At 34.6% G+C, this 13521-nt stretch overlaps 1 protein-coding gene across 4 annotated transcripts in view; it reads right to left on the minus strand.

The window, feature by feature from the left end:
- The window catches only part of SH3GLB1 (SH3 domain containing GRB2 like, endophilin B1), a 35608-nt gene that overhangs the window by 18469 nt on the left and 3618 nt on the right, over positions 1-13521 (minus strand). For 2 of the 4 annotated variants that reach the window (XM_035018123.1, XM_035018121.1), the window contains exons 2-4: positions 5856-5997; positions 2490-2618; positions 21-154 (exon numbers count right to left, since the gene is read on the minus strand). In XM_035018123.1, the coding sequence (XP_034874014.1) occupies positions 21-154; positions 2490-2618; positions 5856-5997 (405 nt within the window). Of the gene's footprint in view, positions 1-20; positions 155-2489; positions 2619-5855; positions 5998-9898; positions 10035-11362; positions 11381-13521 lie in introns of those variants that run through there. The other 2 variants (XM_035018124.1, XM_035018122.1) reach the window with 2 other exon arrangements.

Here is a 13521-nt window from a genome sequence, read left to right on the forward strand (position 1 = left end):
GGGAACATTTTCCAACTCACAGCAATTGTTTTGTAATCTCCTTCTATAAAGTTTCTTAAAGGAGTGAGAAAATTTAAAGCTGATGTTTGAATCAGCTCTCTGTCTGCTGTTCCAATTCGTTTTTGTGTTTCTCCACATTTAATAAGGGCATTACCTGCAAAGGAAAAAAGTGTTTTTTTTTTTTTTACCATCTTCTGGTAATGTCAGAAAATAAAATCAGCAATCTGATCTGCTTTAAAGTTAGTTGTCACTTGTTTACTTAAAAAATCAAAGAGAATTAGCTGTCATTAGTTTTATTTTAAAAGTAAATTTAAGATTATAAATATCTAAATGAAAATGACAGGTTCAAGAAGTCCTTATCGTATCACAGTTAACTGTACCAATTCAACCAATGGAACAAAAGAGGATAAATACACTAAAAAGTATTTATGATCACAGCTCAAACAGTGGAGATATGTTTAGAAAAGCATAATGCTTAAAATATTTTCACAAGTAGATCAAGACAAAATTTGTCTACTATTTCTATATTATGCATGGGCCTCAAGTATCTTTAAATAATAACTGTGTATTTGTATCTTAAGTTAAAGAAAAATCCATGTTTTGCAACACATATACCTTAATGTTTAAATAGGACAAGCTCAGTGGAAAATAGAGCAAAAAGAAAGGGAACCACAAGACCAAGGTTCTACTTCGAGTTCTACCTCTAATCTTCAATTCTGTGGATCTTAAATCCTCCATGTTAGAATGAGACTAGATTTGCTTGGCAAGGAAGATAATATAACATAGTCGTTAAGAGCTCCATGTCTGGATACAGATCTCTCTTTGAGTTACTTGCTATATGATCATAGATGAATTATGTAATCTAAGACTCAGTTTCCTTGTCTTCAAAATGGAGATTATAGAATTTATAAGTAGGCTGTAAGTGAAGACTTATGGAAATAATACATTTATTGTGTATGTTTAGCCCAATGCCTGAAATACTCAATTGTTAGTTATTATCAATTATGATTAAATAGATTCACAAAGCCCAATTCCAGTAATCAAGGTACAGTCAATAGAACTACTACAGGTGAAAACAGATTAAGCATATTAAAAAAGGAAAAAATTTATAAGGCTTTTGAATGTTTGTGCCCCACTAGGCCTTCAGCTTGGTGAAGGAAAGGGCTAGGTGTCCTTCATGTACCTTTATGACCTCCAGCATCTAACTGCTTCTGGCACAAGCAGGCACAAAAAATCTGTTTAATGTGTAAAATTTTTCTAAAATTAATAGTTAAAATTTAGAAATAAAACTATAGAAATTTTAATCATTTTCAGACTTCTCAAAGAAGTACCTTTTGAAGACCACAATGTAAAAGTTTCAGTTGTACATCTAACAGTCAATGGATTAACGCCATTCATTATACAGTATTTAGGTTATTTCCTTCTGACATAAAGGTAACTATTAAAACATTAAGTTCAGGGGTGTCTGGGTGGCTCAGGCATTAAGCGTCTGCCTTCGGCTCAGGTCATGATCCCAGGGTCCTGGGATCGAGCCCCGCATCGGGCTCCCTGCTCGGTGGGAAGCCTGCTTCTCCCTCTCCCACTCCCCCTGCTTGTGTTCCCTCTCTTGCTGTGTCTCTGTAAAATAAATTAATAAAATCTTTAAAAAAAAAAACAAACAAAAAACCAAAAAACTTTAAGTTCATTTTGTTCCAGAGTTTACGAACTATTTTATAAATCAGTACTACACATAGAAAATCATTTAATTTACCTACATTTCATACTCACATAAGGACCAATTTCCTGCAGAAGTCTTAATAAAGAGAATTACTTGCCATGAACAATAGGAAAAGAAGCTATAGGAATCTGAAATAGTCTTATATTCGGAGAAAATTATATTTGGGGGATAATGAGCTTCAGAGTTATACACTGAAAAAGTCAGTATAGCAACTAAAAAAGCTGGCATAACTATAAAACATGATTATAGAAAATCTGAACTAGCTGAGGAAAATAGAATGAAATGTAATCCAAACATCCAAAGATAACCACTGTTAACATTTTTGTGGTAGTGACATTACTGTGTAATGAAAGCATTAGTGGTATGTTCAAACACTATGTGCCAGGCATTTTATTACAAAAATAAATAAGCCCTCAAGAAAGCTTAAAAAAAATCATCTAGGGGAGACATATAAACAAAAATTACAATATATCAAAAGAAGTACTATAACGGAGGTTGCAAGATTCAATGGGAGCACAACTGAAGAATTCAGTTAACTTTTAGATCTAAAATGATAAATGTGAATTCTCAGAATATATACTTAAATATATTAAGTTGAACCATTCATATTTACTGGTCATCTCTATTTCTTACTTTATCCAAAACTTAAACATAAAAAATTTGAAGTTAAAATTGATTCTACTAATATTAGGTAGATGTTAATGATGTCTCTAAGTAGTAAAAATCTAAAAGTAAAGCTAGTTTTTAGCAGATCTTTTTGCCTTTTGCTTACCATAAGCTGTTCCTGGGCCAAACTCAGTCCCTGCATCAATCATATATTGTCCCAAAAGTTCTGGGTTGTTTATACGACTTGGAGCTTTTCTATCCAGTTTCTCATAAACAAATTCTTCTATCCTGGCATCTAGGAGAAAGGTTTAAAATTATCAATGATTTCAAAAAACCACAACTATTTAAAAAATTGTTTTTTTTCCCTACTACCCGTTTATCATCCTGTAAAATAAGATGAAGTTGGCATGCTTTTAAGTACATATCTTAATACATAATTATTAATTTTTATGTTAGAATATTATATAGCTCTATGAAACTTATACTTTAGAAATCTGATAAAATATTTTGGCACAAAAATATTTACTTAAAGTGAAACTATCATATGATGAGATTCTAAAAGCACTGGTATTCACTTAATATCTAATGACGTTGCCTTTGCCCCATTCATAAATCTGATTTTTAACCTTGAATATATGTTCAATTTCAAAACCAGGGATTTCCAGCTATGAAAAAATGGATATAAAGTACCTATTAGAAGCAAAGAGTCACATACTTTTGATACCTTCATCATACTTTTTTTTTTTAAGATTCTATTTATTTGACAGAGAGAGACACAGTGAGAGAGGGAACACAAGCAGGGGGGTGGGAGAGGGAGAAGCAGGCTTCCCGCAGATCAGGGAGCCAGACGCCGGGCTGGATCCCAGGACCCTGGGATCATGACCTGAGTGAAGGCAGACGCTTAACGACTGAGCCACTCAGGCGCCCCCCTTTATCGTACTTTTGCGTGCCCACATGGTCTCTCTCCTTCCTAGAGTCTAAATATAGGCATGGAAATTAAGGAATAGAACCACCTAGGTTTGGACCAGTCACAGACAGAGATCAGCAATATGATGTCTTGGCTTAATTTTATTTAATTTTGTTTAAAATACAAGATATACAGATACCCCTCACCATGTATTCACTCAAAAGATTTCGTTAAAATATGAGACAGGTTAAAAGAAACAGCAGAATGCTAGTATACATGGAAAGGAAAAAAATAATCAGTAAAATCTGAATAAATGCCTGGTTAGTGCAATATACAAAATATTCACACTTACACGGCTGCCTAATAGGTATATGAGAGACAAATGAGAAAAAGATCAGTTTCCAGAAACAATGATTAACTATAAATCAAATTTATAGTCTAAAGAGAAGCTAAAAAAAAAAAAAAAGGTTCCTTCTAAGCATCTCAGATAATTACTCTACAAGTGGAAGTTTCACACAGTGCACTGGAAACTTAAAAAGTGAACTGAACCAGTAACAGAAACACTTGAGGAATCAGCATAAGCATTGATTATAATACATAAAATAGGCTATTGGAATAATACTCATTTATGTGGTAGACTCTGGAGCACCATCAGAAGTTTTTACGCAGGACTTTTAAAACCTTTAAATTAGTTCAAACCAAATAGAGTCAGTTCAAAACACAACCATTTAAAAGATGTTAACTACATTTCAGAATTTCATTATCTGACGATGAGAGTGATTCTTAGCTTTGGTGCATTTCTACCTATTTGGTCAAAAGTTTAAAGTTGAATCCTATGTTGACTTCAGTTAATAAACATTTGGCATACTTTAAGTAAATGTTCATTTCAATAGGGCAGCAATAGACCATAATAAAATCTTAAAAGAATATGTGGGCAATACTGCTATAATGCAATATATATTTTTGAAAAACCCTAGGTTCCAGAAAATCATACTGTAAAAATTATAGGGCTTACAGGAAAAAGAGGTTTGGGTCTGACCACTCATAATCTATGTAACTTTATAATCAGAGCACAAACAAAAAAATCCAATTTTGTTTACTACTTTAGACTTAAAACACTAATTAAAATTGTATTATATGAGGGCGCCTGGGTGGCTCAGTTGGTTGAGCGACTGCCTTCGGCTCAGGTCATGATCCTGGAGTCCCGGGATCGAGTCCGCATCAGGCTCCCTGCTCCGCGGGGAGCCTGCTTCTCCCTCTGACCCTCCCCCCTCTCATGCGCTCTCTGTCTCTCTCATTCTCTCTGTCTCAGATAAATAAATAAAATCTTTAAAAAAAAAAAATTGTATTATATGAGCCATTGTAACTTTATACTAATGAAATTCCCGTTTATCAGTTGTGTATGAGTTTGCCATTCAGAAAAACATGTAGAACAGACTACTTATGTGAAGAACTCTGGATAGAGCAAGGAACATAAGGAAAAATGTCTACTACTTTTTTAAGGTGCCCTGGTATATAATTTAAGTAGTCTTAAATGAGTAAGAAATACCACATGGTGCCCAAAGACAACAGGCCTCACTCAAAGTGTAAAAGGCCTATTTCAAAAGGTTACCATGATGGTACAGAATTACTAATGTTTTGTATAGTGCTTCAGGTTCATGGAATAGGAACAAAGTTTAAAGCTTGGAACTTAAGCTAGTATCTAAAAGTGAGCTTATGGCATTTCACAACATGGTCACAACACTGGGGAAAATGGGAAGGAAAGCATTTGCTGCTGCCTTTGTTCTTCAGTTTTGATGTGTAAAGCTCAGGGTGAAAAGACTGGGTGTTGATGCACCAGATTCTAGTTCAATTTCCACTTCTAATTAGCTATTCTACACTGTATAAAATGCTAACTTGTGATTTGCAATTAATAATTGTGCACCTTATTTGATAAATTACTGAGATGGGTGATCTGAAAAACCTTATAGTTGTCTAAAAATCAAATGGAATAATTTATGTAAAAATATCAAACAACATAAACATAAATAATTGGTAACTATGTAAGTTTCCATAATTGGTAACTATGTAAGTTTCCATATAATTTTCCCTTAATTATTTGGGGACAATTCTCCTATTTTCACAGCCCTTTCTAACTCTTAAAATTAAAAGCTACTCCTGGGGCGCCAGGCTGGCTCAGTCCATTAAGTGCTGACTCTTGACTTTGGCTCAGGTCATGATCTCAGTTTTGTGAGATCGAGCCCCACACTGGGTTCCACACTGAGCTTAGGATTCTCTCTCTCCCTCACCCTCAAGGAGTGGGGGGAAGGGGGCACTCGTATGTTCTTTCTCTCTCTCAAAAACAAAATTCACTCCCTGAAATTATCAAAAGGATTCTACAAAGGCATGGAAAACACAATTAATCAATTTGTTAGAGGGTACACAAAGAAGTGTTTATCACCCTCTTCTTCACCAAAAGCGCGCACGCGCACACACACACAAAACCCATACACCTGAAAGCCACAAACCAAAAACTGTTTTCCAGTAGCCATCAAAACCTTTTTTTTTTTACATCAAAAAAACCTACTAATGGTATCTTTTAATCAGATTAGTCAATAAGGTAGACAAAGGTAAAAAGTTTCTTACTTGGATTTGGCTGTAATAACACTTCAGTTTGTTTCATTATTTTTTCTGTCCATATTTTGGTACATTCAGCTTTGCTAAGAAGGTTCTCTAAGTGAGCATCCAGTTCTGTCTTCTCCGCCTGGCCAAGCTTTTCTTCTGTGAACTGTTATTAATTATAAAAAAAATTAAATATACCTCAAATACATTTTAGGAACCTATATCAATAATTAAAAACTCAAACCCAGACAATCCCGAACATACAAATAATTGTAAACCATTGCCTTGAATGTTTTTGCCCCTATGGCAGTTTATCCATACCTCTTTTGTGGCACTTATGCTGACCTTCTCTCTTTTTTTTTTTTTTTTTTTAAAGATTTTATTTATTTATTTGAGAGAGCGAGAATGAGAGAGAGAGAGAGAGAGAGAGCACATGAGGGAGGAAGGGTCAGAGGGAGAAGCAGACTCCCTGCTGAGCAGGGAGCCCAATGTGGGACTCGGTCCCGGGACTCCAGGATCATGACCTGAGCTGAAGGCAGTCGCTTAACCAACTGAGCCACCCAGGCGCCCCTATGCTGACCTTCTCTTAAGATTATATCCTTAGTTCTGCTAAAATGGAGTGAACTCTACAGATAATCTATATACTGCCTGGTATATAAAGTATATAAATATTTCTTACATCTAAAGGTAGGATAGTATAGTGATAAGGAGTAAGAACTTTGAGTCAGTTGGTGCTGAATTCAAATCCTGACAGCACTGCTTAATTTTGTGACCTGAACAGGCTTTTGAATATTTTCTTCTTAGGTATCTTCTATTATTAAAGGGAGATGATACATAACATAGTGCTTTGAGAATTAATTAAGAGTACATATGCAAATCACTTTGTTCAGTGCCTGGTAATTATTATTTTGAATTTAAAAAAGGGCTGCTTATGTTTAATGTGGCTTTGTATTAATGGCACTTTAATCACACCTAGTTAGATAGGCTCTTATGGGATGTTCTGGGAAACCATCATTTGTTTCTTCAGGGTATATTCCAACAATTGATTTATAGACTAACTTTTGGAACATATACTATTCCTACCATGGAGGAGCATTTTTTAAAGATCATAATATGTAGTTAAATATACTCAGCATATCAATTTTTATGACCTTGAGTGTGTTGGTTTTTGAGGAAAGGCAGCAATGCCCATACAAGAACAAAGAGATAAAAAGTTTTCCATGTAGATTTTATGGAGACTTTTGAAGACTTTTAAATACTAGAAGTGATGACTCAGGCTGTTTATCATGTATATTTTTCCTCTAGAATATGTGGCTTTCTCCCATCATAACAGAGGCGTATCACTAGCACTAATTCTATACTCATTAGTCATGACTCATTTCTGGCTAACAGAATATAATGTTTACCTTGCTTTTTTCTTCCCTTTCATTTCTTAAAATATCTTCTGCTGCTCCATTTTTCTGAGTTTTATTATCTGTTTCTTTTAGCACCCTTCTTATTGGTCGAATACTTTCTGTTGACTATCAGTTAACAATTTTAGCTAAAAAGTCCTCTAGAATGTTATTCTTAAGAGTCTGGTTACAACCCCCCATTGAAGGTCTTGTTCAGGGGCTAGAAATAAATGCTTCAATAGCTTTTGTAAAGCCTTAGGTCTTTTTGAGACTGGCCTGTAGCCAAGCCCTCACCCAGTGGGTGGAACGGGGAATAGCACTTCCAAAGCTACTGCCTAAGACCACAGTCTTGCAGTGTACTGTAACTGAGGATGGGAATAGGAGATGCATTAGACAAAAGATCAAAACCCTGATGCCAAGGTCAGCTGGGTAACTACTGCAATTTCAGTTTTGAGAGAGAACTGTGGTATTCTCTACAGATCCCTGAAAATTTGAGGCTATAGACCTCTAAAGAGGGATAGATTAGAATTTCACATGTTCAAAGTCTACCTCTAATAGTTAAATAGATTCTCTCTCAGGTAAAGCAACCAATAGAAGGAAAAGAAAAGGGGGAATATACCCATGTGAACATCACCTATAAAGGATAATCTACCAGTAGAGAAAAATTCTTAACTTAGCACCTTAATAAGAAAGTATATTTGTTTGTTTATTTGAGCCCTACTTATGTGAAGAGTATTTGTTTATTTGATTCACTCCCTGAACACATATTTATTAAGCACCTTCATATGTGCCAGGCACTATTCTAAGCACAAGGGTTTCAGCAGCCAGAAAAAACAGGTTTCTGCTCTTAGGAAGCTCCCATTTTAATGGGGCAGACAACAAACAATAATTTGATAATAAGAATATAAAGATAAAAAGACAGTGGACAGAGGACTGAGTAGGTGGTCCTATTATTTCTTGAGTGAAGTGAACATTTAACTGAATGAATTAATGAATTTGAGTACAGAGGAAGGAAGAATTCAATCTGCAGGGAGAGGGGAAAACAGGAGAATCAGGGAAGGCTTCAAGGGGAGAGGGATATGCAACCTGGGCCTGGAAGCGGGGAAGAGGAGTTTTCAGTGTGAGATGTGGGTGGTTAGAAGAACAGCTTCTCTGAGCAGGTAACAATTGACCTGAGAGCGAACAATAAGAAATGAGGGATTTCTAAGGGAAGGGTAGAGAGTCCTCTGATGATTTATCTTCCAGTTGCACTTCTAGAAGATTCATTAGCACCACCTTTATACATGTTAATTTTTTATAGAACTCCTTATATTTAACAACCAAGAACAGATTAAAACAATAATCCATAGACTCATAATTTAAAAATCAGTATTTAGTAGGTCAGTTTTTGTGCAAGGCACTCTGCTAAGAACTAGAAGACATGGTTGCTGTTAAAGGAGAGCTAAATGAAAACTATTATCTAAACAATATAAACTTACAGGCCTATTTTCTTCAGAACATAAAATTATGTTAAACTTTATCTAACAGTGGCTGGGTGATGGACACTGGGGAGGGTATGTACTACGGTGAGCACTGTGAATTGGTATAAGACTGATGAATCACAGACCTGTACCCCTGAAACAAATAATACATTATATGTTAATAAAAAAATTAAAAAAAAAAACTTTAACAGATGTTTTAGAAACATTGGAATTAGAGGTACAGGCTAGAAATTACTTAAAAATGTCTATAAATAGCAATTTATAAACAGTAGTTTATCAGTAAGTTTATCTAACACAAGTTAGGTTTCAGGGCAAGTTTTCTCCCAATAATATTTCGGAAAGTTAATGAGAAAGTTAATTATTTGGAAAATAAAATATTTCAAACTTCAGGTCAGAAGGCCCATTTGCTTAATTATTTAATTACTTTCTCTATGACTCTCATCATACTACCTTATAGTATCTTTCATTAAATACTTTGCTTTTTAGTGAAAAGACAGAATGTATAACAGCGCCAAGCTCAGTATTTGCAACATGTCATTTTTTAGGAGTCTGAGCAAGAAATAAAATAAACTGACTTATAATGTAAGATCCCATAAACACTGTAAGGAGGTTTTTAGTATATTAGTTCAGAAGGGCAAAAAACAAAACCCAAAAATAAAAAGAATGCTTAAGAATGAGTGAGATAAAGTCTGATTATAGAAAACCAGTTTAGAGAACAGCAGTTCTGTAGGAAAGCCCACGTGAGCAGTGTATTAAGTACCAGTAATAAAGTCTGATATTTACTTGCATTTTCTGAGAGTAAAAACAGTTGCTATTCTTTTACTCTACCTAATTCTGTGCTTTGAATTCCAGTATGTTATATATGGTCTTGTTTTATCTTTTGTTTTTAACATTTTCTTTTCTCAGTAAGATGATTTATAAGAACTTTTTTTTAAACTTCTGTATTTTTAACAGTGTCAGGGCGTAGTATAAATTAGAAAATGCCATATACTAAGCTGTGCATTTTATATCAAACACTCCAAAAAACCCCCTTTATAATATGTAGGTAAGAATCAAAACTTTATTGATGAACATTTTGCTTAAGGTGTCAGTGTCGTGTTTCAATTTCACATGTTTATTAAAATCATAGTCTCATTCCACTATAAGACTTCCAGTAAATACTTGCTGATTTCAAGAAATTAATATTTTCTATTACCATTATACAAATATATTTCAGTTCTTCCTTGCCCGTGTCTTTGTTCACAGCACCCTGGTCAGATGGATCTTATAGCCCACCTCAGCTTCCTACATGTATTCAGTAATTATCAAATTAAGGATAACTTTAATCCTATCTGGAATGAACAAAAAAGGTGGGGGTACAAAAAAACATTGCTAACGTTATCATATATTTAAGTTGAAATTATACATTTAAATTTTATTAAATACATAACTGTAAAAGACATAGTATCTCCCATGATTTTATTGTGGGGGTTTAAGGATTTTTTTCCATCATTAATCAGAAGGTATGACATATTAAGTTAACAATACAGTATCATTTAATACATACATTTTTCTCTAATACATATTAATAAAGCATCTACTATAGAATATGATGAGTTATATCAACTAGATTTAGGTTTAAATTGTTAATCAAAATACTTATGGGGTATATATTTTCTTCTATTATATGTGAGATGTAGAAGCAGCACATGACATGGTTCTTGCCATCAAGGATTTTATGGTCTTAAGAAACAAAATGATAATAATGGTATGCTTCTGAGAAAGACAAAAGATCTTTTCTTTCTTTAAAAAATTAAAAATCCTTCTCTTAAATACCAAAAATTTAAAATTTTACTCTTAAAACTTTTAGTTTTCAACATCTTTAAGTCCAAAATCATTAGTTTGTAGTCTTTTTTTTTTTTTTTTTTTTTAAAGGAGAGAGAGCACAAGCAGAGGGAGAAGCAGACTCCCCGCTGAGCAAGGAGTCTGATGTGGGACTCAGTCCCAGGACCCTGAGATCATGACCTGAGCCCAAGGCAGACGCTTAACCGACTGAGCCACCCAGGAGTCCCTAGTTTGTAGTCTCCTAACAGCTGTTAAAAACTATAGTTGATTTTAAGCATTTTAATGAATGTTTAGTAGTTTTAATAAAAATCTTTGTGAAAACAACCTATAATGAAAGTCAGAATGTCACAGAAATCAAAATCCAATGTTCTCCATGACATAATTTGATGTACAGTTCTTTCATAATTATTTCCTTAGTAATACAGTAAAATGACAAGAGAACAGAAAGCTTAATCCCCTCTCTTTATATATTTTCTCTAAACACTGCTTTAAGGAAAGAACTGTCTTTGAGTCAGCCACATTACGCCAGGCACTGTGATCTTTTCTTTATTACAGGATAGGCATATAGCCTACAGTATAAAACATGGAGCCTGGATTCTATACCATGCTTTACCACAAAGAGAAAAGGACAACAAGTAAAAAGGCTTTGTGACGAAAGACATCTATTTAGTATGACCTCTCATCATCAATTCTTTGGGTGAAGTAATATTTTAAAAGTCATCTAAACTTCTTGGGGGAAAAATGTATAACACAAATTCTGATTATAATGTGTTAGTAAACTGTAAAGTAGATACTTCTCAACTTATTCTCAATTTTGGCTGCTCTTTGGAATTACCTGGGGAGTTTTCAAAAACAATGATGCCAAATCCAACCCCAAAGATTCCACTTTAACCAGACTGGCGTGTAGCCTGTAAAGATTCCTCAGGTAATTTTAAGTGCAGCTAAGACTGAGAACTACTGTTCTAAGCTCGTAGATGATTATTTTAACATCAGGTTAACAAACCATCTTCTATCTAGTAGTTTACTAAATTAACATCAATAACACCAAAGGATATGAAGTTTTGGGTAACAGTAAATATGCAAAGTTTTTACGTAATGAGAAAATGTACGGACTTTGAATGTGACATGTTTTGTTTATAGAATTTGAGAGACATGGTGAAGTTGTTACAGTTTAAATTCCATAAAGGAAACAGGATTTCAAAAGGGCTTGGACCAATGTTTGGACAAGTTGGAATTCCATCCAGATAGGATCTAACAGGAGTTAGTTGAGGGCAGCAGCATATTCATCTTTACCTCTCCAGGTTAGACACACCATCATTTGCTAAATTAAATCAGAGATGAAAGCCAAGCTTGCAACTAAATATTAAAGACTTTTTCCCCCCTCAGAAAACAGCTGGCATTCATGAAGTTCATAGTATAACTTCAGTAGTTAGGTTCAAGTTAGAAAATTAAAACGAAACTCCTAAGTAATTAAAGTTGAAATTTTTTTTGGAAAGCATATGGTCTTATTTTAAAGATGGTGAGCAAACTTTTGCTTCAGTATCAATTCTGAAGTAAAAATGTGTCCACTTGAAACATTTATCAAATGAAGTAACAGAATAGTACTTCAAAAAATGGGTATTTACTACAAAGAAAAAATAATTATGACAAAATGGGGCTAGACTATGAAGTCTTTGAGGGCAGCAACTAGGTCTCATTCATCTTTGTACTTCAGTGCCAAGCACCTAGGAGGTACTCAATAAATACAGATTGAATTAAACAGTTTAATATTTTAGACTGGCATTAGTCAACTTCAAGTTCAGCAGATATAATGTTAGAAAAATACTAATAAAAAGAACAAAATTATTTAACATGCTAAATGATTCAAAGAGTAAACTTTGCATATGGATACCCTGCCTGGTTGAAATGATAGAAAAAATTTAAAAGAACAATGTTGGATACTGTGAGAGGGGAATAAGAAACAGAGTTGATACAAACTTTATATTAAAGATGGGAAAGCCATAGAGAAACAGAATTTTATAGCTCCGAGGGACCTTACATAACAGTTCATTAGAAGAAAAATGCCACATGATCGTACCGAATTGAAAAATGCCACAGGAGTTCACTTCAAGCTCTTGTGGTCTGAGATGGACTTTAAGTTTTATCTTGAGGGAAGGAAAGACTACACAAAGAGGGAGGGGGTAGAGGACATTCATGATGAGTTTAACTGTATGAACAAAAAGTCTACAGTTAGAAAAGTACAAGGTATTTTGGAAATTAATTTGGAAAATTATTGATAGCAATACAGTGTTTATATATGAGTGAGAGAAAAGACAAGGCTGGAAAGGGGTATGTAATGCTCAACTAAGGAGTCTGGACCAAAAAGACAGATACTATAATGTCTTTTTTTTTTAAAGATTTTATTTATTTATTTGACAGAGACACAGCGAGAGAGGGAACACAAGCAGGGGGAGTGGGAGAGGGAGAAGCAGGCTTCCCTCAGAGCAGGGAGCCCGACGCGGGGCTCGATCCCAGGACCCTGGGATCATGACCTGAGCCGAAGGCAGACGCTTAACGACTGAGCCACCCAGGCGCCCCAAGAATAAATGTCTTTTAAGACAGTATTAAAGTAACAATTTATGGAGGGCAAATTACCTGATGCTTTTGTATTCTATTATTTTGAGGGAGTTAAGAATAATAAAAGCACCCAAACAGACTGTTAAGGAATGAATATATCTATTCATCATATATTTTTACCTCAACATTCTTTCAAAGTTGTAAGGCATATAAACAGATTTTATGAGTGAGAATAGAGTGATGAAACCCATTTGTATGTTTAATAGTTTTTCTTTTTTTTTTTTAAAGATTTTATTTATTTGACAGAGAGAGACACAGCGAGAGAGGGAACACAAGCAGAGGGAGTGGGAGAGGGAGAAGCAGGCCTCCCGCCGAGCAGGGAGCCCGATGTGGGGCTCGATCCCAGGACCCTGGGATCATGACCTGAGCCGAAGGCAG

Source organism: Mirounga leonina, unplaced genomic scaffold (assembly GCF_011800145.1).
Source record: "Mirounga leonina isolate KUSES-001 unplaced genomic scaffold, KU_Mleo_1.0 Mir_173, whole genome shotgun sequence".
NCBI lineage: Eukaryota > Metazoa > Chordata > Mammalia > Carnivora > Phocidae > Mirounga > Mirounga leonina.